The sequence below is a fragment of the Pseudochaenichthys georgianus genome, chromosome 11, assembly GCF_902827115.2.
Source record: "Pseudochaenichthys georgianus chromosome 11, fPseGeo1.2, whole genome shotgun sequence".
Lineage (NCBI taxonomy): Eukaryota > Metazoa > Chordata > Actinopteri > Perciformes > Channichthyidae > Pseudochaenichthys > Pseudochaenichthys georgianus.
In genome coordinates, this window is record NC_047513.1 from 23,956,071 (window position 1) to 23,983,327 (window position 27,257).

General features: G+C 41.7%; 1 protein-coding gene across 1 annotated transcript; it reads right to left on the minus strand.

Annotated features, from left to right (window-relative positions):
- Window positions 1-856: 856 nt before the first annotated feature.
- Window positions 857-27,175, minus strand: hibadha (3-hydroxyisobutyrate dehydrogenase a). The gene is made up of 8 exons (XM_034094617.2): window positions 27,059-27,175; window positions 25,243-25,403; window positions 24,876-24,985; window positions 24,587-24,708; window positions 10,447-10,580; window positions 9,298-9,374; window positions 2,942-3,098; window positions 857-2,317 (listed from the first exon to the last, which is right to left on the minus strand). The coding sequence occupies exons 1-8, from the start codon at window positions 27,126-27,128 to the stop codon at window positions 2,159-2,161; spliced, it is 990 nt and encodes a 329-aa protein (XP_033950508.1). The 5' UTR covers window positions 27,129-27,175; the 3' UTR covers window positions 857-2,158.
- Window positions 27,176-27,257: the final 82 nt, after the last annotated feature.

Sequence of the window (27,257 nt, forward strand, 5' to 3'; positions counted from 1 at the left end):
CTGCCACTTAGACGACAGCAGCTCCATAAAATGTCGCGAAAGAACACCAGCCCTCAGAAAAAGAGAGTAAAATAAAAAAACAAAACCGCATTTGTTTTTTTCCCCTCATTTCATTGTAATGATGGAAATAAGGGCATCATTTTGAGATTAGTGCTGCTATTTCTCCCCGTCTGACGTTAAACACTATACGAGGGCCTGCTGAAGAGCTTTGCAGAAAGAGTGGAACAACAGCCCACTGAAGAGCAGGGTGGCTGGATATAAGCAGAGGTAAAGAAGACTGACAATTGTGTTTCTTTTCTCTGGGTCACCTAACCTGTTAATTGATCGAGTTAAGTTGGTATAACGAACAAACATAAGTTCACCACTGAAGGGCTTCATGATCTATACATCAAAGTCCTCAAATTGAATGAGAAAAAAACTTAGAAAACACAAATAAAACCTTTAAAAAAAACTGAAGAGATTTCACAGAGAGAATCAAAGGAGCCTCTTACTGGATGAAAATAATGAGCACATACTAGGTCAAATGTTTTACCTATTCTTCAAATGCTTAGTTCCTGATGAGTAGATGGTGGTATGATCTCAAAAGTTAGAAAATGAATCCACTATCTCTAAATATCACAACTATTCGGTCGATTGATAAACATTGTACAGATATTTATGGTCCCAAGAGGATCAATCTTACTGAAGGGGACTGAACTATTTGGGTGTTTTTGTTCTCATTCATTTAAAAAGTAAAATGGCCACAGAGTCACTCTCAAAGGTTATTCTTTGTTCACCTATGTCAATAACTTGACAGATAGCACAACTTCTTCAGCAACATGCAGCACTAACCTTACAAAACCAGACAAACAGCCGATACACAGAACATCTTTTATTTTAGGTTACAGCGTGACTGAGGATCTGTTTAACAGAGCAAAGACAAACTGTAGACACTATTAATGAATTGTACTTCAAAAGTGACAGTCCATTTAGATTTTTCTTCAATACTACGCAACAATATGAAATATACATTATGTACATTTGTTTAGAGCAGGGAGGAAATGTTCCTCGCTTACACTTTAGAGAGGAGAGATATTCAAAGTCAAACCTGGCGAGAGAAAGTGCTAGACAATGAGAGAACAACATTTTGTAGTGAAGAGTAGATTGGTTACAAAATAATACTCGAGTGGCTCGATAAGCAGAAGTTTGAAAGATTCTGTAACTGTATCAAAATGGCCCGGCACATCGCACTGCGATGCACACAGTGCAAAAATAACCAGGTATATATCACAGTATTGTAATGCAGAAGTTGAGTGGTCTATCCAGTGAGGGCTGATGCAACTGTTGTTACAAAATGAAACGTGAAAAATAAACTGGATGACTGAAAAATGAAATCAACAAATAAAAGTGTATACTGGCAGGATGACTCACGTGACGAGGAGGTGATTGAATGACATCCACCTCCCTGCCATAAACAGACAAATGTAACAAAACAAGTGAACTTTGAGCCCATGGCGTGGCTACCTTTGGTTACCTTACATGTTGAGAATATGGGATTTTCTCTTCTCCCAATAGAAATGGGGTGCCTTTAACTCTGCACTCTCTTGCACTGTCTCTTCAATGAAAAGTCCATCACTATGTGAATCCTTACTGTAGCTTTCTTTTCTGTCCTCATTTATTTAGCAATGACAGGCCAGAGGTCATTTGGCAATACGCAGCACAAACCCAACAAAAGCATACCTTAACTTTGAACAATCATGCAGTTATTACTTATCAATCATCTTGAAAATCCACATATTATTTGATTGCTATACTTAAGCCTTCAGTGCCTCATCCTACTTCTCATTTTCCACTCTCAGCCCAGACGGGGAAGAGAGTTGCTTTGTCTCTAGATACTGATCTAAGGTCAGTTTTAGCATTTCCTCCATGCAGGGAGAGAGTCGTGAATTGAAAATATGTTTCAGCTAATGCTATGAGGGGACATGGGCCGACATACAGTATGTTAATTGGAGCGCAGATCTGCGCCGGAGGGCAAGGCCTTCGTCTCTCCTGAGCATAGTGGGATAAGGGGCACTGGGGTGTGTGGTTGTAGTGTGTGTGTGTATGTGTGTGTGTGTGTATGTATGTGTATGTGGGTGTATGTATGGTCACATCACAGTTAACTGTGCTCCCCCTCCATTCACTGTCCTTCCTCCTCGCGTAGGAATTGGAAGACGGATGAGAAGTCCTTGTTAGCGTAGCCGCGGGCGCACATGACTCTGAAGATCTGGTGGGCGAGGGAACCCAGAGGGATGGGTGTCTTAGTGTTGGTGGCAGTGTTTTGAGCCAAACCAAGATCCTAGATAGATGGAGAAAGAGAGGCAGGGTTTTTACACTAACATAGAATCTATTTCTGTATATCTAGGCTGATCAAATAAATATCCTTATTTTATCAGAAGTTTGGCGTGTTAATTTAACTTCCCAGGCTTATGTATGCAGAGCACACATTGCAAGTGTATTAAACGACCCCCAGATGCACTAAATAATACACAGGCACAGACTGACCCATACAGAAGAGCTAATGCAGTGACAGTAAAATGAAGTGGCGCACAATAAGTCACAGATGGGATGGTGAGGAGGAGAGTGGGAGTATCACACACAGACAAAAGAGCAGTTAAAAAGGGACACAACATAAATGACAGGGTTGAGATTGAGAGAAAGAGATTGACAAAAAACAGACAAAAAGAAAAGAAAAAGGGCAAATTAGCCGTAGTTGCTAAAATAATTAGTCAATCAGGACTACATTAGATTCTAACAACTTTGATACATTATTAACCATTAAGGTTATTATCCTGGGAAAAAATCCAGCTTCAACAAAATATGAAGATTTGGGACTTTGTTTTATTTTATTATAATTTGTGTTTTTGCTTAATCAAGACTTAATTGAAAAGAAAGTGACTTAAAGACAGGGGACAGGTTGTACCTTGGCCATTAGTGTGGTTCCAAAGCCCCCCTGGTAGTTGTTGGCAGAGGGGACTCCCTCCATGACGCCAGGGGCTGGATTGTACGTATCACTGGACCAGCAACGACCTGAAGACATGTTGAGGATCTTTGCCAGCAGCTTGGGGTCCAAACCCAGTCTGGGAAAGGAGGAGAAGGGGTCAGTCGGTTCTTAATGCATGTTAACATCAACATTTATGGTTGATTATAGGAGTCTTTCTTTTACTCGCTATGCTGGTTTTAGTACATATCAGAACAAAATGGTATTAACACTGTCAGACTTCCTTTACACAAACTGCATCCTCGATTAAAGGCTCAACCCTCTGGATTTTGCTAGCTCGACCAAATTGAGCATTTTTAGTATTTTAGAGTTTTCTTCAGCTTTCAAGGTGTGGTTAAACATTGACCAGAGCTGTTGACACCAACTAGTCATTATCTGTGTACTGCCATGGAAGGTTGTCCTTGTGTTTGAAGTGTGTCATGTACAGTCATTTAATGATTACCTAAACCAGTGGTTCTCAAATGGGGGTACGCGGACCCCTAGGGATACATTGCAGTACTGCAGGGGGTACGTGAGATTTATTTTATTTTATTTAAACGTAATTAATGCATTTAAACAACCTACCAATAGTAGATTAACTACTTTATTCAAAGGTTTACAGTCATTCTGGATAATAAAATGGGAACAATAAACGGGGTGCTCTCTTTTCCTCTCCCTCTCCTGACAGCCTGTCAGTCTCGTGCAGCTCGCTGAACCTGTAATAAGTGACCCCACAGTAAAGAATAAATATATTTATAACTAGTTTAGCTAGTTCAAGAGTAGATAAACTAGCTAAGCGTGTTAGGTCTAACTCTTAGTGTATTTTGCTCCACTCAACGGTCCGTCACAGCGGCGGAGCTGTGATCATGCAGAGCTGCGTGTTCTCCGTCAGCAGCAGCTGATCTGATCTCTGATCCCTCTCTCGCGTCCTGTTATACTTCACTCGTGTTTATGTCCAAATCTGTCAGATCTAGCTAGTTCTAGCTAATGATATGACTGCCTGCTTATCAAAGGACACCTAAACAATAAGCATTGCTTGGCAATGGCGTGTGGCCGCAAAGTATAGCGCAGCATTATGCTCAATGTTCAATGAGGAGTCAAAATCCCATGCTCATAAAATGCTCATATATCTTTTTCTCTTAACAAAGTTTGAGCAGTGTGGGTTTTATATGAACAGAGTTACACATATTTCAAAACGTGAAGTGTAATAACTGCAGTGGCCTCCCTGTCAGAATGACAAAGGTCCTCAGTGAAGCACAAGCCCATGTTTCTCACTATGTAAGTACAACTTATTAAAAAGATCAGTTCAATGCAACTAATGTCGTCTTAGTGTTATTGCATGATGTTAAAATTGGCTTGCCATGAATTTAGTGACGGATTGTAAACATTTGAAATGTAGCATTTAAGTGTTTCTCAGTTACAATGTTGTTGTTTTAATAAAACAGACAGTGATGGTGCAGCGCTGCACTGTACCTCTTCATATAGGCATTTTTTCCCTAACATTTTGTTTTGCTACTTGGCTGATGTTTTTTTTAAAGGCAGTACATTATTGAAAACATTTGAGAACCACTGACCTAAACTATCAATGCTCATCAAGGAACTTGTGTTGGAAATTATCTTTAGCTACAAGTGTGACACGTTGGACACTTCTAGAAGTCACTGTTATTCTGTACTAATGAATGTCCCTAATGAGTATACACAAAACTACTACATACTAATAAACTAGTAAGACAATGGGACAGATGACTCAGCGATTATTGAATCCAATTTCAAAACTGAGCAAAATAGCAACACGGAAAAAGATGGGTGTTGGGCGGCTGGTGATCGTGGTGACCCCCATTGAACCTTATGCTAGGCTGTGACCATACCTCAGTGTTAATGGCTGAAGGCTTTGTAATGCTGGCTAATGCAGTATTGATGTTTACCAGCACATCTATCCTTCATCATCCCTCTTTCATGAAAGAAAGAGGAGGAGAAGTGGTTAAGCAGCACAGGGGAGCCATAAACCTCGCTGTCACGTATAGAAGAACGCTCTTATTTCTGCTGCCCCATTTTGCAGCAACCCACTTTCATATGCAAGTCTCCAAGCTATGATATGCAAAAAGCAAAAAGACAGACAGAAGCAGGGAGTGAAACAAAGTGCCAACCATTACAGGGAAGAGGGTGTAACTATAGCGTCTGTGTCGGTTTGTGTAGTGCAGCTTTTGTGTATTAACGGTTTAAAGGCCAGTGTAAAGCGGACCACATCAAGCCCTGGCTGCCTCACTTCACTGTTGCTTACAGGCCTGTAACTCTTTTCTGCTCTCAATTTGACTATTAAACCATCATAGGTCCTTAAGGCCAGCAGCCTCCCTCCCTCCCTCCCTCCCTTCCTTCTGCCCTCCCTCCCTCCACCTGGCACTCATTCTGCCATTACTACCACAGTTTTTATTAGCTGTCTACTAACTAATTAAGAATGGGGATTGCGTTTACACTCTCCATGTCTCTCCCTCCTCCCTTACCCTTTCGTCTCTTTTGTGTCCCGTGTTTTTTTAACAAACAGTTTTGGAAATGTGGCATGAGTGCAGCCGCATGCGTGCATATGCGTGTGTGTTAGTTAACATGTGTTTTAGCTTGCAATTTGTTAATGTCAGTCTCGCTCATGATGGCTTTTTTAGTTTCCGTCTGAAGCATCCCTCGCCATCCTGCCTCTCATCTCCTCCGCCTTCTCTCCTCTTCCTCCCCCTCGTCTTCCCCGCTGACACCTCCCTGTCTGAGGACTCTAGGGGACATATGTTTGACATCGCGCACAAACCCCCCATCTCTCCACACACACACACACTCTCGCACACACAAGCAGGCAGCCCCTCCCTGCGTTCTGGGTCAGCAGCTGAAAAGGTTACTGGCTGAGCTACAATAAAGCGCGTCCGAGCGCACAGATCGTTTGTTATAGCGACCAGAGACGCTGACGGGGAGCTGTTGTCCTCTGTTAACGATAAATCAATGAAGTTCCCCTCCTGCTCCCATCACACACGCACACCCGCACAGCCACTCACACACACCGCTGTGGTTATTAGCTGACGCAGTGGTGTTGTTCCTCGCCTGCGGTAATTTGCGTGGAGAAGAGGACATGTCACGCTTTAACAAGATTGACATGGATAAACACACAAAGACACAAACGGTGAAACAAACGTGTTGCTGTGCGATGCCGCTGCACATTAAAGAAATGTGAGAGTGAGAGGGAGAGAGATGGAGAAAAGAGAGGAGGGTGTTGATGTGCTGGAGGGCTCTAGCAGGTGGAGTTCATTTGCAGCGCTGATATTAACTGTCTGTTTCATTGCGATTAGCTTCTCGTCCTCGTTTGATGCCACAGGAGAGGAAGCCAACCCGTGCCCAATTTATTATTACATTACAGTGCTAACGAGCACATATACACACACAAGCGTTTACTATCCCATTTATAGAGGCAACAAGCGCGTTTATCACCCAACTTTAATCTTCATCGGAACATATGCTCACAATTCATTAAAAGGGGGGAGAGATGTTCATCTGTGTGTCCTGTGGCAAACCTATTTCTGTCTCTCAACACAAAGGGTTTTGTTGTTATGCCCTTAGATCCGCCCGTTGTCTTCCTCATAAAAGAATAAAAGAGCAAATATGTGTGTCCCTACTTGTGACTGCTTGTCTTTATGCATGAATGAGTGCAGGTACACATGTGCAAGGTGAACCGTAAAAAGCCTCATATCCCTTCCTGGGCCAGTCGCCTCTCTTCTCTTTTTCCTCTCCTTTCATCTTCATGTGCATCATTAAAATCACTGCTGCCCGCCTCTACCACTGACTGGTTGGCTGCGTGCAAAAATGATGGCAGACAGAGGAGAAATGAAGGGATTAAAAGGAAAGAATAAAAATGAGGAGGGACAGAAAACAGGAATGGAGGGAAAAAAGCCAATCGAGAAGGACGGCAAATAATAGGCTGTGTATGCGGGCTGGGGAGTGTGTGTGTGTGTGTGTGTGCTCATAATTGTCATGCGTGGCCATTCCTTGCACTAAGAAAACGTCACGCTCTGTTGGAGACGGCCCGAGCTTCCATCTGAGATCAACAAATTAGCTCCACGAACGGAACTGTGCATGTATGTGTCTAAGTGTGTGTGTGTGTGTGTGTGTGTGTATAGGTTGGAAGAGAAACACACACTCATACACATATTCGAGAAAGGGCAGCTCTATCAGGCCCAAGTCCAGCATGATAAAATGTTATTGCCATTTTCCTGTAAATTGGCTGTGAGTGTTCGGTTTCCTTTGTTTATGACTGTGTCGTGTGTGTGTGTGTGTGTGTGTGTGTGTGTGTGTGTGTGTGTGTGTGTGTGTGTGTGTGTGTGTGTGTGTGTGTGTGTGTGTGTGTGTGTACATATATACGGCTAAGAGAGCGCCCTCTCTGCATAAGAGGCTGGGCCGCAATGCAGCATGGGAGATTTACGGGTGTGGGCTCTCTCTAAACGATGACAGTCTTTGTCAAACCCCATAATAAAGCCCCCGAGATTGGTTAGTAAGAAGGGGGGGAAACATGGAAACCCACACACACACCATGCATGTATGCGCACACACAATCATAACTGAATAACTGAAGGGTCAGTTTGCATGTAAAAAATAATTCACAATCAAAGTGAAAGGATGCCGTAGTTAGCATTCGTATCCTTTTATTCATTGGCATATGTTTCAGTGATGTGCACAGTCTGTCGCAGTTTGCTAGAAAACTGCTGTCTTCAGTGTCTGTGGATGTGAATCTGTGTGTCAAAGTGTGCGTGTGCGTGTGTGTGTGTGTGCATCAGAGACAGTGTGGCAATGTGTAAATCTGTGTTGCTCCCTTAATGCCTTCATATTTCAGAGGCCTAGTGGGGGGATTTATGTGCGACTGCTCATGCCAATTTTCCTCCTCTGTCTCAGCACAGATAAATCAGCGGCACTAACACAGCTGCACTGTGAGAAGAGCAATTCGCGTACATGCACGCACGCACGCACGCACGCACGCACACACACACAAACACAAACCATTTAAGGTGCAAAACCCATACAAATGCATAATAGTTACACACTAAACAGAGGGAACAGTCTATTATTGGCAGGGGATGTGTAATAATAAAGTAGATTATAAATTCACATTTGTGAGGTCAAAAAAACTATTGTGATGGCTCAGGTTAATTCATTCATGTGAAGAATAACTGATGTGTAGACTTAATTTCCTAACAATTTAACCAACGATTGATTGATTTGGATGTTAAGATACTTTTGAATCCTTCGATGAGCCACATATTTTAGGTCATATCCAAATGATTTGGTTTAATTCAGAAGACTTCATATCCCATCATTCTCAGCCTTTGTGCCATGATGAATGATGGGATATCTAGGCGGTGTTCAATGACAGGCTTGTGACAGGATACTGGTGAGAGCTCAATCAGTAGATGTAAATCAGAATCTTTGGCTCCGCCCCCTCATCCATCTCTCTCCAGCATAGGCGGCTCCCAATCGGGGCTGGGCTGACACACACACACACACACACACACACACACACACACACACACACACACACACACACACACACACACACACACACACACACACACACACACACACACACACACACACACACACACACACACACACACACACACACACACACACACACACACACACACACACACACACACACACACACACACACACACACACACACACACACACACACACACACACACACACACACACACACACACACACACACACACACACACACACACACACACACACACACACACACACACACACACACACACACACACACACACCTGATGTAGCAATTGCTTTTATAGTGACAGCTATATCAAAGGGCCAATATCATGCGTGGTTAAAATGAGGGACCCTCAAACGTGCCACCTCGAAGGTCATGGTGATTGTACGGCTTATAAACAAATATCTTGATTTTGCTTGGCTCAGGAGGAAAAGTCTACTGCTACACGTCCCTCAACAAGAAAAAGGAAGCCCACTGGATCTACTGAACAGCTGGTTTTGACATGAAGTTACACCTCACTGGTTTGCACGAGCAATATATTGTGATTACTAGCTCATTTTCCATTTAACAGCTTAGGTGGTATAAGTTGAAGTAAGGTATATCCATTTGTAATAGCCCAATCAGAGATCACATCCCTGTGTCAGAATGTCTCTGCTCTGCTGCAAAGTGTTTTCCCATGTAAATCTATCTTCATCCTTGCTTTTCCCTTTAGGATAACAGGCAGGAAGCAGCTTAGCGCAGCATCGGCCGACTGTACCTGATGCCAAGGTTCATCGTCTCTGCGGTCCCAATCATCCCGATGGCCAGGAGCATGTTGTTGCAGATCTTAGCGGCCTACAGAAGATTACATTAAAACAGAACAGGCACTTTTATTTTGTGTATAATGAGGTTTCCAAGACAACATGTAATACAGGATGTGAATACATTTAAAAAGGTACATCATACTCAGATACTATAGACTTGTGAATGTGCCAATCAAGTGGCTACCTACAAAGATATTTCACTAAGACATCAAGCATGACAATTCCTGGATTAGTTATTTTTTAAATAATTTTCAAAAGTTAAAGGGCACCGAGCATTCGCAGCAGCTGGCCCTAGGCTCTGGAACACTCTGCCCCTCCATGTGAGGTCGGCCCAGACCCTAGGGGCTTTTAAATCAACACTTAAAACTCACTTCTTCTCTCTGGCCTTCTTGTCTGAGCGGAGCACGACTCCTGACATTTCCCTGTGTGTGATTTTTTTTATTTGTGCTGTTGTATTTGTTGTAAAGTGTTTTTATTGTAAAGTATTTTTATTGTATGTACAGCACTTTGGCTCGACCAAAAATCGTTTTAAAAATGTGCTATATAAATAAAACTTGATTTGATTTGAAAGTGTGATATTCAAACTGCTTAAGATTCCTTTTTTATTATGTTAAAGGAAAGATGGTAGAATAATAGACTGTCATTTAAAAGTTCAAAATGAACAATATTATAGTGCATTTTATAAATATTTAAATACACAAACCATGAGTTGTTTATTTTTATAATAATAAGCTTTATTTGTATAGCACTTTTCTTGCATCAGGGGCAGCACAAACACAACTTAAAACACAACCAGAGTTTTACATGCAGCATCAAATAAAAAATAAATAAAAACACTTTAAGAGACACAGCAGTAAAAGCTAAAAAATAAAACAATTAAATGGTGATCCCTTTCGGTAAAATAAAAGACAAAATCAATAAATAGGATAAAAAAGAAATACCTATTAATTAAATAAATAAAATATAATGTAATCAATGAAAAGACGCAAATCATGGAAAGGAGTACGTTCATATATAAAGTACAGTATGTGTTTAAGTTACTGAAACAAGGCAGTGAGTGTGTGAGAGTGTGTGTGTGTGTGTTAGCATGCATTAGTCTTTACCTGTCCAGTGCCAACCCCTCCACAGTAGACAACATTGGCTCCCATGCAGGTGAGCAGCTCCTGCGCAGCGGTGTATTCCTCCTCCGCTCCCCCCACCATGAAGGTCAGTTTGGCCAAGCTGGCAGCGCCGACACCTGAACGCAGAACACATGTTCAAACTGGGCTGATCTTAACTCGGGTGAACACACATTCATCATGTCCATCCCTGGCTCTGAAATAGTACGACCCAGACCTGTGGACCTGAAAATAGTGTTGGAGGGAAAATTGATTCGTGTAAGAATACATATTGTAATATATATATATATAGAAATTGTATTCATTGGGATAAACCCCTTGAGATGCACCATCTCGTTTTCAAGGGGGTCCCGACAATAAATATTCTGACTTGATTCACAACTTTAAAAAATTGAAGATGTTTTTCTACAAACATAGATTAAGATACAATGAGGACAATCCTACACACCCAGTCAAAGTTGTAAGTAAGTTGTATTAAGCATTATTGTGTGAACTGCCTACCAATTTTATTTATCTAATCAGACAGCCTATTTTTTTTTGTATAACTTAAACTTATTATTTTTTAATTAACTGAGGATTGAGAAATACTAAACAAAAAGTGAAATGTTACTAATGCCCAAGTGTAGCATGAATACCATTTGTCTAAGTTTTGCAAGGGAGTTTCTTTTTTTCCCCTTAAAATAATGTTTAATTACGTTATACGTACTTTCATGCCTTCATGCAATGATATTTCACAAATCCAAAATCAAATCAGATCATGACATAATGAAAAGATTAACAGCTCTGCCTGCAACACACTACACACTTTTATACAAGGTTAAAGAGTGAGTTAAACGTGACAAAAAAAAATAGCGCAGCCGCAGTTTGAGTAAACAGGTGTATCCAACTAAAATGTGTAGATTTGCCACACTAAAGAACATAATACATCAGCCACTTGACTGTTTCAACACTAACAACAGTGTGTAAAAGGTCAAATGTGTACTGTGTGTGTGTGTGTGTGTGTTGGACTCATAGTGGGACAGGCGTGTTAAGTAGTCGAGCACCAGAGGGACAGAGGTATCTTTAAAAGCCGATTGTTGCCATCATCCTCTGCACAACCCTCGTGGGAGCCTTTGCCTTTTGTCCTGTCACCCTTACTCTCTCTGACACACACACACACACACACACACACACACACACACACACACACACACACACACACACACACACACACACACACACACACACACACACACACACACACACACACACACACACACACACACACACACACACACACACACACACACACACACACACACACACACACACACACACACACACACACACACACACACACACACACACACACACACACACACACACACACACACACACCAGCTGTGCCTAAGGCCAGCCCCCCTCATGGGGGTATCAGTGACAGGCGTGAGGGGTAATTAACTTTACACTTTATCATGTTCAATTAGACGTCCCTCACCGTGCCTGATGGCTTAAGGAGCGTGCCATGTTGTGGGAGGCAACCTCACCCCCCCCTCTGCCCACCCCACAGGGTCCTTAATGCAGAACTAACCCCTTTCAGAGTGGGCTCGACCCAGCAGGCCTGAGTCTCCTGTGCAATGGCAGTGTTCCTTGCATGCTTTATTGAAGAACTCCAAACATTAACACATTACACAGCACAGCTGGTACACACATAATGTATACACAAACTCACGCAGGGACAACAATGTAATATCATTCTGATCTCAAACACAATACTTAGAAAAGTACTGAAGTAAAAAGACTGTGACTCTGCATGCAAAGGGACTTTTCAGTTATCTGGGAAAAGGGAAGGCAGAGAGAGAGAGAGAGAGAGAGAGAGAGTTCAAATGTCTCTTTAGGGTGTCGTCTGGCTCTAATGAAAGGGCTCTTAATAGTGAAAGCCTAATAATGTCAGTGTTAATAATTAAAAGGGAATTACCAGGGACAAAACAGCTGAAGTCACATTATAGACTTTACTGCAGAGGAAAGGGGAGGAGAGGAGAGGAGGAGGGGAGAAGAGGGGAGGGGAGAAGAGGGGAGAGGAAAACAGAGGAGAGGAAATAAGGGGAGAGGAAATAAGGGGAGAGGATATGGGAGGCGAGGAGACTTACTGTACTATGATCCATAAACATAAATATACATCTCTTGTTCCTCCCCCTTCTTTAATTGGCTCTTCTGTTGTCAAGTGTATGATGCCACTACACTGTGTGTGTGTGTGTGTGTGTGTGTGTGTGTGTGTGTGTGTGTGTGTGTGTGTGTGTGTGTGTGTGTGTGTGTGTGTGTGTGTGTGTGTGTGTGTCAGTGCTGAGCTGTCAGCAGGTCATTAGGGCCACACAACGAAGCCCACACTGCGGCAGCTGCCGATGGACCACGGCAAACACACGCTTAACATAAGGCCGCCACACACACCCATCATACACACATATGGTTCACAGACCATAGACATGATAGACTCTGATCCTTTCTGTGACTTTCTGTTGTCTTTTTTAATGTCATTTATATGCCTGACTTAGTCTATTTTAGTGTAATATAAGGACAGTTTCTTTTGGTGACAGATTGCTCAGATTTATGGCGATTTTACTGTTTGTTTGGCCAAATAGTTGAAGTTAGTTGTGATACACACGGCGGAAGTATCATAACACTTTTCTCGACTATGCCATCATTATAAATGTATCAATAATCATACAAATAATGACACAGTCGATTAGAGTGCATCTTACTTACAGATAGTTGTAAAAGTTCAATACATCTTATCACTTATTTCCTTTACTAGTTTTCATTCTTCAGGCTTGTGTTCTCCCTAACAGGCAAATAGGCAAATACACATCAACACAAACACACACGGACGCACAGAAAGAGCAGTGTGACAACTGTGCTGGTTCATTAGTGGAGACCACTGTTTGTGGACGACTAAAGAGGAGATTATTGATAACACAGTCAACGTGCTGATCAATATATTTGGCTAAGGAGAGAAAGAAGGAGAGCAAGAGAGAGAGAGCGAGAGAGTTTTAGAGATGACAGCAGAGAAGGAAAACGATCTCTCTCTTCCTACCTCCCAGCGACCCCCCCAACTCTCCCTCCCTCAAATTAACTAATCACCCATAATAAGCTCTTATGATCTGTAGTGGATTTCTATAGGCAGTGACACCGGGATGATGGAAGATCCTTGTTGGTGGAAGAATAACAAATCATTAGCATAACAGTGTGTGTGCTGGGGGTGTCAGCGAGTCTGTTCATTGTGCATGGGCAAAAGTGCATTTGTGTTTTGTTTGTGTGTTATTCTGTGATGTCTATGCAGTGTCTTGGCTATGCTTCTACTGTGTGTGTGTGTGTGTGTGTGTGTGTGTGTGTGTGTGTGTGTGTGTGTGTGTGTGTGTGTGTGTGTGTGTGTGTGTGTGTGTGTGAGGGGACATCCCGTTCTCGGACTGGTCCTGTCAGAGACGGATTAAAGAGGAATCCTAATGAGGCTTCCTGAGCGCCGGGCCCGCCGGCTCATCCATCCCAGCGGGAGTGACAGTCCGGGATCGTTAGCACTGCACAACTACACAACGCCCCCTAGGGGGGGAAGACAAGATGTGTGTGTGTGTGTGTGTGTGTGTGTGTGTGTGTGTGTGTGTGTGTGTGTGTGTGTGTGTGTGAGGGTTGGGGGGGCACTTATGATAGAAGATACAGGGTTGAGATGGAGAGGAAAGAATAGAGGAGGGATGCAAATACTGAAAACACTTCCACAATGGAGAGGTTACGTATATAATGCCAAAAAAATACTTAATAAATATGTAATATAATTTTGAGATTTGGATAAAAAACATGTATATCAGTCTAATGTCTAGCAGGCGATCCTCTTGGGAAATAATTCCCTTGGGAAAAAACTTCTCTTCTCCTCGGTCACTTTCTCTCATCTTGCTCCAGGGGACAAGTTCTGGTTGGTCCTTACTGTGAAATAACCAAACACACATATTCTCACAGTACGCTGAAGCTGGCTGGAATATTAATGAGCTACTCTGTGGCTTTTAATTTGTAGAGTGAAAGAGTAAGGCGCTCCAATAATATGTTGCATGACGTATGGAGGCACCACACAATGTGCATATATGTGTGTGTGTGTGTGTGTGTGTGTATGTGGCCCGTGCAAGTTAGCTTTAATTCAAAAGGAGACATACATCTCCTTCATCTGATCTCCTCAATTAACAAGATTCAAGTTAATAAGCAGGCAATCAAGCCCCATTAGTACAGATGCTTGACAGCAGGCTTCGACGACAGTCATCAACCATAAACATGAGAGGGTGAAGCTGGCTGTGTACAGGCGAAGGAAGATCAGAGAAACAGCTTTGGTTTTGTAGTGAGCACTCAATTCATTAGCACTTCTTTCATTACACACAGCACAATCAACCAAAGCAATTCATGACAAGGTTATAACCTTTTAAACTCTTTTTGAAGTGGCGCATGTATGTACAAAGTAAGTGAGAATGTCTCTGGTGTGTGTGTGCATGCAGTAGCAGTGTGTGTGTGTGTGTGTGTGTGTGTGTGTGTGTGTGTGTACACCAGAGACAGGTGCAGATCCCAGAGCTGGCCCGCCAATAAGACGTCAGTCTGAGCTTCTGAGGCCGTGTCTCGGAGTTACGAGCCGCATGTTAACCAGTAGGCACTTTTTTATTGGTGGTGGGTTTAAATGAAGCTACATTTGTGAATATGAGGCTACGCAAACAACACACTCAGTTGCAAACGCACACACACACACAAAAAGAGTTTGTTACTGAATGACGCATTTGACAACAAGCCACAACCCTTTTTTCTCCCGCAGAGTATACAAAGAAACACTTTAAGCAAAAACAACACCTATAATATAATTTGAGCTCTTCCCTATTTCCTAAAATGATAATGTAAATGTTCTGTGAGGACGCCAGGAGTGATTAAGGGTTACGCTTAAGTCCATGTCCAGATGTAGTTCGTGTAAACAAACTCTGGTTTTGGCATTATTTTCGTATTGTTTGCTAAAGTTCTTAACAATATCCACATGTTATGTTTTTGCTTGCCTGACAGCAATCTGTAAGTCAGACTGAAAATAGCTTTCACACTTGAAGCCCAACAGCTTTGTCGATGGGAGTTGACTGTTGGCAGTGTAAGCCAGTGGGGGTAGGATGTTTACAGGCCAACAACGCAGCATCATGTGGCCCACCATTATAATTACACCCCAGGGCAGATCTTTTTCTCAAACAAATTAAAATCCCAAGCAGACGCTGTAAAAAGCACAACGGATATCAAGTAAATGCGTGAAACTGTACGAGCAGAAACCAAAATCGCTAAATAAAAGAAATCAGCACTTTCAACAGTTTGTCTGCCAACTTTGCTAATGTTCGGAGGTTGTGTTGAAAACAGACTCTTTATCGGCTCCAGTTAACGAGCGCAGAGCCATGAGAACTGACTGCTGCACGGAAACGCTCCGTGAGAACCGCGAGTGGAAGTTTGGGTTTTTAGAAGAAAATAACGGAAGAGATAATTCAAGCGTCAACATAGTTTCTTATAAACTAATGTTAATACAGCCCTAAGGCTTTAGTTTGTAATGCCTGTCCATTGACCACTAGGCAAGCCCTCATCATCATCATTACCATCATCATCATCATCATGAGTAACTGCTGCAGTCCGTGGGGGAGAGGCTGGTCAATGGGAGGTGACACAGGATAAAGGGAGCAGGAAAGGTCCACGATCGATCCCTTCTCCGGCCCAATGAGACTCATCTACGACGGAACAAGTTAATAATGATCCTTGGTCTCAGTTATACACAAACACACTTACAATCCAACGGTTGAAGTGCAGAACAGAGCTGCACTCAAAGATTTTTTACATTTTTTATTAAATCTGCACCCTATTTTCTAAACTAAGTATTTCATTGTTGGTCCATAACATTTCAGAAGTAGTGAAAGTATCCATCCCTGTTTCTTAAAGGCCATGGTTATGTCTTTAAATGTCTTGTTTTGTCAATCCAAAACCTAAAGATATTCTATTTCAAATGATAATAAAAAAAGAAGCAGGAATTGTCCATATTTGAGAAGCTGAAAACAGCATTTTCTGGTGTTTTTGCATTAAAAAGTGACTTCATTATGAAAGTAGTTAGGCTAAGATTATTTGTAGACTTTTGTTCTGTCATTGCAACTTCTTTCTCCCTATAACTACTCTATCAACAAGTACAATTATGGTATACCTTTTTAAGGAAAGTACAATACCACACCATTAAAATACTCCATTAGAGAAAAAGGTTGGACTTAATACTGAAAAGACATTTAGTTTAGTATTAATTTAAAATGAAAAAACAAGGGAATCTCTATACGAGACGCTGAAAACAGCATTTCCTGCCATTGTCTGCATGTAGAATTACTTAATTAAAACAGTTATTGGATTATAATTGTTTGTATTATAGCCGATTATTTATCAGTCAATAGACTAATCTGTAAGCAGACCAATTATTATGGCTCTAGTGCAGAAACTGTCCTTGATACAGACAGAATGCTAATTCCCTTTTGGGTGAGTGACATGCAGTTTGACGTTTGAGCTACATTTGACAGATTGTTTGTTTTGCTCATACACCAGCTTACGATGTGCCTGCACACACAGCAGCTGACATACGGGCAGAGATGTGAGAGCCAGTCCCCAGCTGCTGTGGGTCTCGCCCCATCTGGAGCATGGGCTAGAGTCCCCCCCCCACCACCCCTCCATCATCGACATCCCTGGTCACTTTACCGCCCTACACCCTTTCTCCCACTGCCCCCCCTCTTTCCCCCTATGTCACCAGAACCCGTCAGTGAAAGGCTTGTTATGCTAATCTAGTCTCTGGACCACTGACGCTCTCTAGTACTGGTGAGCCATCAACTTGACGGACTGCGACAGCAACACCCCCTGCCCGTCCAACATGATTCCTTAACTCAGTGTCAGAAAATACCACTAACCTTCACTAACTGCCTTCAGAGCCCTTATGCTGCTTCCTCTCACCAAGCATACCAGTGGCAAACATTTAGTTAGACTGGTCTGAACTGGCTACTGAGTCTTTATTTACTACTTTCAACCACTTAAGTGAGAGTCTGAGTTCTCAGCGTCACATTAATGCACCATATAGAGCCAAGAAAAAAGCCCATCATGGAAAATAAATTATCCAAAGCATGCGAACTCATTTATCAAAAAATGTCACTATTTTTAGAAAATGGTATCATGTTATACTGTGATTCAAATGTGTGACCCAATCAAAACAAATCATATTGCTTTGGGACCAAAATAATTCTGCGAAAAAACTTGGAGAGGCTTCCTGTTGTAAGATATATAAAAAGTATATTCTTGGTAAGAACATTAATATCTAACATGGTTTTTCCCAAAAGTCCAACTATGTAAATGTCAATGAAAACTCAAATCACACCTACTGGACTGAGATGGGCTGCCGAACTAGTTATGAAAAGTGTGCTCATACCTCCTACATTCACATATCAAATAAGCACAGAGAAACTTACTCGTATATCAGATGAATATGAAAACTGGTTTCCTGTTTCAAACTCTTCACATACATTACTCTGCACAGTGAGGCTCAGAAATACAAGGGAAGTAACAGAGACAAAAAGAACATTTAGAGGTTGACTTCAAGTATCAAAGTTCATGCTTTAACGAATAAACATTAGTTTAGACAGTGTAATGTCAATAAAAGTGTTTTGTTCAAATCTTATGTCCAAGGGCAAGAATAAACCTTTTTAAAAAATACAATGATGACTATCTATCTGCATTTCAAGTCTGACTACATGTTAAGGGTTACTCATAGTAAAAGATTATTTTGTGGGAGAAGCCCCGGGTCCTGTTTGCCTGGAGGGAGAAATGGAGTCTGCATCAGTCGGCATGCAGTGGATCTGCAGTGTTGTGTGACGAACAAACTGGTGCCAGCGTTGGTTTGAACACGCTCCTACAGGCTGGAGGATGACGTTCAAACTGTCGGCAAATGACACACTGCAACACTCAGGCTTCAGTTGATGTGGTATGGTTATGATTAGAGCGGTGTTGAGTCTCAGCCTAAAGAGGTAGTTAGCTAAGGATTATAAGAGCTCGCAAACAAGCAACATATCTCGAGTGCCGATGGTCCCACAACAGCTCCTTCTTGCTTTCAATTGCCCCGATAGCAGACTTTCCCAGCGCTGGGAACAACACCATGAAAGCTTTTTAGGGCCTTTTAAAAGCCATCGTCCGTTAGCAATGTGGCAGCCCACCATGGGCACACAGACACAAACACAGGCATTCTGGGTAATTACTGCTAACGACCCCGCAACTTTTTAGCCAGACCTCCTATTTTTGCCATCGCCGTGCCAACACCCTGAGCCTGTGACATCAGAGTTTGTTTTGTTGTGGGTCAACTTTGCATGCGGACGCTTTTAAGGACACCAGAGAGTGGGAGAAGTGTGTGTGCAAGCAAATGCCTGACGAGCCAGTGTCTAAGTTAATATAACTGTGTCTATGCAAGTGTTTGCTCAGAGATTAAAACTATATATATATATATATATATATATATATATATATATATATATATATATATATATATATGTGTGTGTGTGTGTGTGTGTGTGTGTGTGTGTGTGTGTGTGTGTGTGTGTGTGTGTGTGGACACAGCTGGGTCTTGCAGGGCAAAAGCCAAGATAATGGTCGGTGTGCAAAAATGAAAGCAGGCAAGATACCCACGAGAAGAAAGTCACAGTTTTTTTGATAGATCTTTTTAAAAAGGGTTGCGACTCCACTATTCAGATCCCACGGTTGGCATGCCAAACCTCTAGTGACGCACACAATGCACATACACATCTCTGTGTAAAACACACTACCTCACACACCACACATACACGAAAGGATTAATTTTATCTAGAAGTAAAACCTAAATTAAAAACAAATGCAGAAACCACAAAAAGAGCAGACTGTGTCTGCAAGAGTTTACAGGGGATCAGCAAGTCTGTGCCGAGTGTATCGTTACACCAAGTGGACTAAATACATTTTTATTAGAAAATGTCTATATTTATAAAGTTCATTCATTCAAATATAATAAATGATGTTAAAAGAATAGAATAAATCAATGTGTATCATCATTGTGTGTCTGCTTGAGAATAAGCCAGTTGTTTTTTTATGTATTAAAGACAATTTCTATTTTCACATGTAACATTTGGTTTATTTGTGGATATATATATGGCATTTTATAAGTACTGTTGGTCACAGTCAGAGCTGAGCTGAGCTGCTGTCAAACATACTCACAGACCTCCTGAGGATGACAATGCCCTATTTGGGTAGGGTGCCATCTCCTGGTTGGAACAGAGCATGTAACCTCATATCCCACCCAGAGAGATGGGCAGTGGGCTAGGGATAGGGAGGTGGTCATGTTTCTTGCCAGTGTGCGAAAAAGTACACATCCTACCGTCCGGGACGTGTTATTTACAATATCGGACAAGTAGATCTTTCAATTGACTTGTCCGGCGGACAAGTGACGTTTTTCGCCCTAATTTATTGACAAATTATTCATACATTCAGTTTACAAAAGGCAGAACTCATTCACAAATTGTACGTGTCCAGCATTGTTCGTTTAGAAGTGTTAGTTTCGGTTCTGCTTGTTGATTCCTAAGGAAATGCATCTCGCTGCTTTCTGTACAGGGGCGGGAAGTGTAGCACAGTGGCCGGGTTGGGAAGCAAAACTCGGTTCCGAGTAGGAACAAATAACAATTGTCCGTATCGGGATTAATAAGACTTGTGAGGACAGGAGGCGAGGCCGAGCCCCGCGGACCGCAGCTCTCTCTCTCTATGCTCTGTATCAGCTGATCGCTGCACGGTGCGGCTCAGCATCTCTCTCTCTTTCTACACACAGCGGATCCGCTGCCCGTTTAACAGCCTCATCGTTGTCAAACTTTCTTATGTTCTTTCTCTAACACGTAATGAAGGTTATTAAGCGTTTTAGCTCCTGTGTTAATATTGACCGCCATTTCCTTTATGAAGTAAAGCAGCCTCCCTGTCTGTGTCCTCGCGCTGTCCTCACATCCCCGGACCCCCAGACTCGGAGGAGCACAGGGATGTCAGTATTGTTTATGAAGCAGGGTATAGAAAGTACATTATTGAAATGAAAATACTATTTATTTACTTTTACAAACAGTGAGCAGCTGGGCAGCTGCAGCATGTGTATTGCAGGACATGTGTAAGCGTCTTTGAGTTGTAGAAAAGCGCTAGGCCTATAGGCTATAAATATAATGTATTATTATTATTAGGTTATGTCCTATGTGTTGGACATGTGTGGTTGGACTCTGTCTCGCAGGCAGGTTGCAGTGTAACATCAGAGGAGACTGGGCCAATTGTACATTCTCAAACTGCACCACTTAGAACTAGCTAAACAATGCAGAGATTATTTTTATATAATTGTATTCAATAACCGTAAGAAATTCAACAGTATGAAGTGATTTGTAAATATGAATACAGATTTGACTTAATGTTTTCATAAATATATTTTTCTCCCAGTTTGACTTATTTTCACCCTCTCAAAGAACCGGAATCGAGAAACGAAAATAACCGGAATTGAAAAGCAGAACCGGAATCGTTAAAATCCAAACGATACCCAACCCTATGTGTGATGCACGATGACGAAGAAGAAGATTCCAGTGGCCCCAATTTTTGTCCATTCTGGACAAGTGAAAAATGTATTCGGACAAGTAAATTGCCTAACTCACTTGTCCATGGACAAGTACTCTCTAAAAACGTGTTCTCACACTGCTTGCTATTGGGAAAGAAGTTGCCACATGCTGAAACCATCTTTCATGAAATGTATGTCTCCTTATGTTTAGCCTGGGACATTAAGATCACACACAAACTACCTTTCACGAGTCGGGCTGAAAGTCTAAGTGTGTGCATTTTAAAGACATCAGAAACATTTATCTTTCTAAGAAATGTCAGAAACTATTACAAATGCTCATCACATTCCTAAAGACGTGGCATCTTTAAATATACGTTTTTTTGTAAGACAAACAACAATCAAAAACCGGGATGCTCCTTACATTTCGGGGCAAGTGATTGTTTTATGCACTTTGTATTTTTATGCACTCTTGAATGTGACGTGTGGATGTCCCAAGGTGACACTGTGTGGGAAAGAAGAGTGTCTGCACAGCTAGTTGCAGAGGCCAGAGGTAGAAGGTAAATCATTGGTCATCTCAGGCTAGTAAAAGAGGCATAGTTAAGTGACAGGAAAGGAAGAACCTTCACAGAGGACTGCACACACACAAACTGTGAACTGTCTATAGTATGTAAACAGAGTGTGTGTTAAGGGAGAGTAACAGGCTTAAGGCTCTGATCTCACTGACTGCAGTCGGGTCTGTTCTGCAGACGCCAGCTGGTAAACATGCCAGTGTGGGCTAAGTCTGTGTTAGTCAGGGCGAGGGCGGGGAATACAGTGCGTTTTGTGCATGAATTAAAGAGTGTGCAATAAAAGGCAAATCTGTTATGATCAGAGTTAGTCACCAGATGAGCAGGAATGTCAGCATACCTTCACTGTAATCCTGAATGAAAATAAGAAATGTGTGTGTGTGAAAGAGAAAGACGGACAGTTTTACTGCGATGTGTCTCCTTCATGTCTTATCTCCCTCCTCTCCTTTCCTGCACTCCATGTGAGGGCAGATTCTCTCCTCTTTATGACTCTTTATCTGACATGAAAGGCACTAACATGGGATACCCGCCATTACGGCTCCATCAACATGAAAAGCTCTGACACGGGATTCTCCACAGCGGCTCAGCCCATTAAGGACGACTGGTGATCCTGTGCTCTGTCAAAGAGCCGTCACAGGGAGACAGCACCAACATAATGAGGACTTAAAACCTTAACCTTGCCTTTAAGACCTCTGGTCAAAAGCAGCAATAAAACCTCAAGAGGGCACCTACTGGCTGGCCCGCTCAGTAATTACAACCCATGTCCTAGCACTAACCCAAAAGGTCCTATAGTTTAGATATACAAAAGAGAATAAGACCCTTCAGAAGTAAGGCTGAGGGGTCATGGCTCGAACACTATGATTGGTATTCTTAAGTGAACCAAGAGTCTGACTCTGCTTTTGATAACGCCATCCACACCTAGTCTTAAGGGCCTAACTACTGGTTTACAGTTCGTCATAAAGAAAGAAAGAAAACCGGAGATTCCTTGAGACAAAGCTTGCATAAGCAAAAACAGAAAATTACACACAGATCTCAAAATCTAGAATATGCAGAGATGGACTTAGCAGGTGTAAAAACATTAGAGAGAAAGACAGCAACTCAAACACATGCACATGTTTAATAATGCAGTGTTTTATATAGGATGACTGCTTGTGTGCAGCAAATGGGCACATTTATTTAAACACTAATTTGACCAAAACATCTAATTCCATTCTCCAATTTAACACTTTAATATATTTATTTTAAATTTATTTTAATAACGTTTATTTAATAATAAGTGAGTTTATTTTCAAAATATTTAACAATTACTTTTTTAAATCAACATGAGACGCTCTTCACATTGAAATGAACGAGATTCATCGCCCAGCACATTTAAATGTGTCACATTTGAAGCTGGTTTGACTGTTGCCCCCATTTGTTCTTTCCTCCATAACAGTGGGGAAGAACACCGTGAGCAAATGCCAGGGGTTGAGTATCCATCCAGTAAATGATAACTGGTGTGTTAACTGTAGGCTCACAAGTTAAGATGTGACCAGTTGCTGACAACCACTGTAGCATTTTAAAAAAGGCAATTCTTTTTAAATAGGAGTCAGGCAAAATGTCCAATCCTAATAAAAGGCTCCGGCGCTTCATTACATCACTTGCAGCACTTCACGATTCACAATGCAGGCGCAACACGGGTGTAACGGTTCACAGAAGTCACGGTTCGGTTCGTACCTCGGTTTGGGGGTCACGGTTCGGTACGGTTCGGTACAACAAGAAAAAGCAAAAAAAAATCCCAAATGCGTAATTCCAGGTTTGTTGTTATTTATTTTTGAACAGTAGTGCAAGTTTCAGTTTCAAAATAAGGAACTCTGACATTTTGAATAATTAACTGTATTAAACAGTTACAAACAAACCACAAACAGCACCACACACTCAGATGGCCATATTATCTATAATGGCTGATTTCAAACTAAAAGGTTTCATCAAGCTGTAAAACTAAAAAGAATGTCTTGAAAATATTACATCATAAATAATAAGAAAGTGTTTCCAGAGTGCAAAGTCGTTGAAAAACATTATGCCAAAAGCTTCCTTTATTTATTTTGGTCTCACTGCTCTCATGTCTATTGGCTTCTTAAAAACAGCGGGGATCAGCTGTTGAACTGCTGTTGTCTTCTGCCGGGCTCCGTGATTGGCAAATCTGGGTGATGCCTTCTGATATGATTTAGCATGTTTGGCGTGTGTTACCATTAGCATACCGCACCGCTGTAGAACAACGCCGACACACCGTCCTCGTCCGATCCACCACTCGCACACCTCATCGTTATTGTAGTCCACAGGGAACCCGAAATGTTCCCACACAGCTGATTTAAAAGAAGCAGGTGGGTTCTAGCTCCTGTGTGTTATTTGAAATCGCCATACTAACTTTTCTTCTTCTTGTATTTTGTTCGTTTTGTTGTTGTTTCTTCTTGTTCTTCATTTGTTGTTTAAGGGCGGCTGGCAAACAGCTTTTAGGCGCAATACCGCCCCCTGGATTATATATAGTGTAGTGGATACTGCCCTGAATGACACTTTTTTCCCACTCGTAAAAAAAAAGGCGCATTCGCCGTGTGACTGCATGTGCCGAACCGTGACGGTACGGGACGAATACGGATACCGTTACACCCCTAAGCATCACTAATCTGTTTTAACCGAATATTAACTGGTATAGCTCTGGTTACAACACCAAAACAACAGTCTCCCATGACGTTATCATGTCAATCATTATGGAGTCTGTTTGTAACCACGTTATCTATTTTCACTTCAGCTGTTTCTCCACTGCTTCATGTGTGAGTAGAGAAACAAAGCTCTGCACATGGTGAAACTCGAGAGCAGAGAATATGAACGATTCTGTGACATTTTAGCAGAGACGGGATAAACATTGAAACAAATGTGGCTGGCACCTTACCTCCTGACACTGGAGCGTCCATGAACACAGCACCCATCTTCTCTGCAGCGACGGCCATCTCTCTCGATACGGCAGGGTCGATGGTGGAGGAGTCAATCAACAGGGTTCCTTTCTTCACTTTCCTAAAGAGGGCAAAACAAAAAGCATTCACACTTCATGTATAGCAAATGTTTGGCCAAGCCCCTCTGTTCATACATTTAACATGCTGCAATTGTGATGTTTCTGTCTTATAATTGTTTAAGAGGTACATTAGGGTTGCATGAATGCGTGAATAGTAAATGATGCTTACTTGAGGATGCCATTTGGACCTGTGTAGACTTCAATCACATTTGGACTGGAGGGGAGCATTGTGAGGATGCGGTCGGCTTTTTCTGCCACGTCTGCTGGAGAGTCTACTACCTAAAGATTGGAGTCAAAATTGCACAAAACATTAGATCAACAACACAATATTCATTAACACATTGGATGTGTTGAAGTTCTTATTTATGAGAAGCTGTTGGCCCATAGCACATATTTATTTTGTAGCTCTTCTAAAAAGATCTGCATTAAGTTTCAATAACTGCTTCGCAAAAGCTTGCAATAATTGTCAAGTTTGTTGGTTTACTGTTACTTGGTTATATTCTGTTAATTGTTAAAATGTCAATATGTAGTGTTACCTGGGCACCCATGTCCTGCAGCTCCTTGCAAGACTCAGGGAAGACATCAGTGACAATAACAGGATAACCGTTTCTTAGCAGGTTTTTGGCCATGGGGCTGCCCATGTTCCCCAGGCCAACAAACCCAATGGGGGTTTTTGAAGCCATTGATCGCGATGACACTGAGGAGGAAAACAAAGTTGTCATTAGATGTGTGGAAAAGATAGAGACAATTAAGAATCCCAGAGCAACTCAAACACAAGTTATACACAGTAGCTATCTACTAAAGATAGTGCAGTTGATTAGAATATTGGAGTACTTAATATGATGGTGAGACTACTTTCTACTAGCAGTCTTATGGAAAACTTTGGTTTCTATGGCTAATGTCTATCAGGAAACATTCCAGTTAAAAGCAACATACAAAATGACAAAATGTATATTTTCAAGATTTAAATTCTCTATTTACAATCAATAACAACAGAGAAAATCTGTTTTCTGTAATTTAAGACCAGCTTTCAGCGCAGTCTGGCCAGGCTATTAAACACTTCTGGTTCAGCCAAGGTCCAGCCAGGTTAACAGGTACTAAACAGAGTGGAAACCCTGGCACTGAACCCAGAACACAGCAATAGGATTAGGCCTGGACAGTGAAGCAAAAACAACAATCTCTACTGTAAATGTAACAACCTCCTCATCATATACTATACTCCATCACAACGCTATTACTCTGGAGATAAAACTATTCCTTCAAGTTGATATTAACTGTCCTAACATAAGTGTTATCCTAATGACACACCATCAGTTGGTAACATAATTATCTACATGTGATCGATGAAATAACAAAGATTGAAATGACCACATATTTTGCTACTAATGACACTATTTACTATCTTTCTAGAACATGTACGGTTATGATGATGTTTTAAGAGAATAATAATAATATGGCTAATGTTGCTGTTCAGACAAGTGTGGTAACCCATTTGAAGTGATTGCTGTTATTACTGTACAATGGACTTTGAGACTTTCTGTACAGGAATGGGGAAAGACCACGTCTGCTTCATGAAGGTAGTACCAGGGGAAAAGAGAGAGCACTGTTTTTGTTGCCATTATTAAGGGAAATTATTTGTGTAGCCAAATAACACCATTGCAATGCAATGACAACATTAAAGAATAAAAAGCAACAGTTCATACTTCATAGAACAACAATTTGAACACCAGAGAGTTCAATGCAGTGAAGTAAGGAGCAGTGTAACTATACTATCATGGCAATTGTTTTCGAATTACAAGTAGTGTCTTAACAAGGACAATTTATATCCACATTCACTGTTTCTGATACAATAAAACAAGTTTTGTTATATTGTAGGAGGGGCAGGAGGAGTGGGCGTTGTGTCTATGGTTGCAATCAAAAGCTACCTATTAATGTGTGTAAAGAAAAACACACATTGGTGTATTCAGAATAGCAACATCCAGAGCAGACTAACACAATAAGAGCTCAATCCATATCTTAACCATCCATCTAGACTCTAAAGGTGTCTTTAACAAAGAGATCATGGTCAATTAAAATGAGCTGCTGCTGGCTATTGCATCACATTTCATTATGCATTAAGCACACTATCCTAACAGACTGTAGACTGAACACAACGCAGCAGGTGACAGACTCAGGACATTGTGTCCGCACTATCTTACTTAACGAGCATGAGCAGTAATATTCACAGCTTTTTCAGTTGGCTAACGAGCTAGCTAACAGGCTGTAGCCCTTTATGTTCCGCTTGCCTTTTACCCTCAACACACACGGGGGAAAACGTCACAAGGAAACTGACAACATAAGCGAATACGTTACCGAAAGCAAGGTCGACATGCTTTGTCCCCCCCAACAATAGGTTTCGCGACCCTCTAAACAACGCAGCCATGCTTCTTTCCCCTTGACCTCAGCGTACAGTGACAGCTGTCAAGGAAGGAAAGCCCAACCGAACTGCTATGAGTTGCGGTTTCCACCAATCGCAGCTCTCGATAAGTTTCCGCAGCCAATCAGAAGAAGG

Excerpts from the sequence above, each read along its gene's own strand:
- hibadha (XM_034094617.2), bottom strand. The coding sequence starts at position 27,128 with ATGGCTGCGTTGTTTAGAGGGTCGCGAAACCTATTGTTGGGGGGGACA. Across the intron at positions 10,581-24,586 it reads GGACGCTCCAGTGTCAGGAG|GTGTCGGCGCTGCCAGCTTG; the intron begins GTAAGGTGCCAG and ends TTCTGCGTTCAG. Across the intron at positions 3,099-9,297 it reads ACGATGAACCTTGGCATCAG|ACTGGGTTTGGACCCCAAGC; the intron begins GTACAGTCGGCC and ends CTCCTTTCCCAG.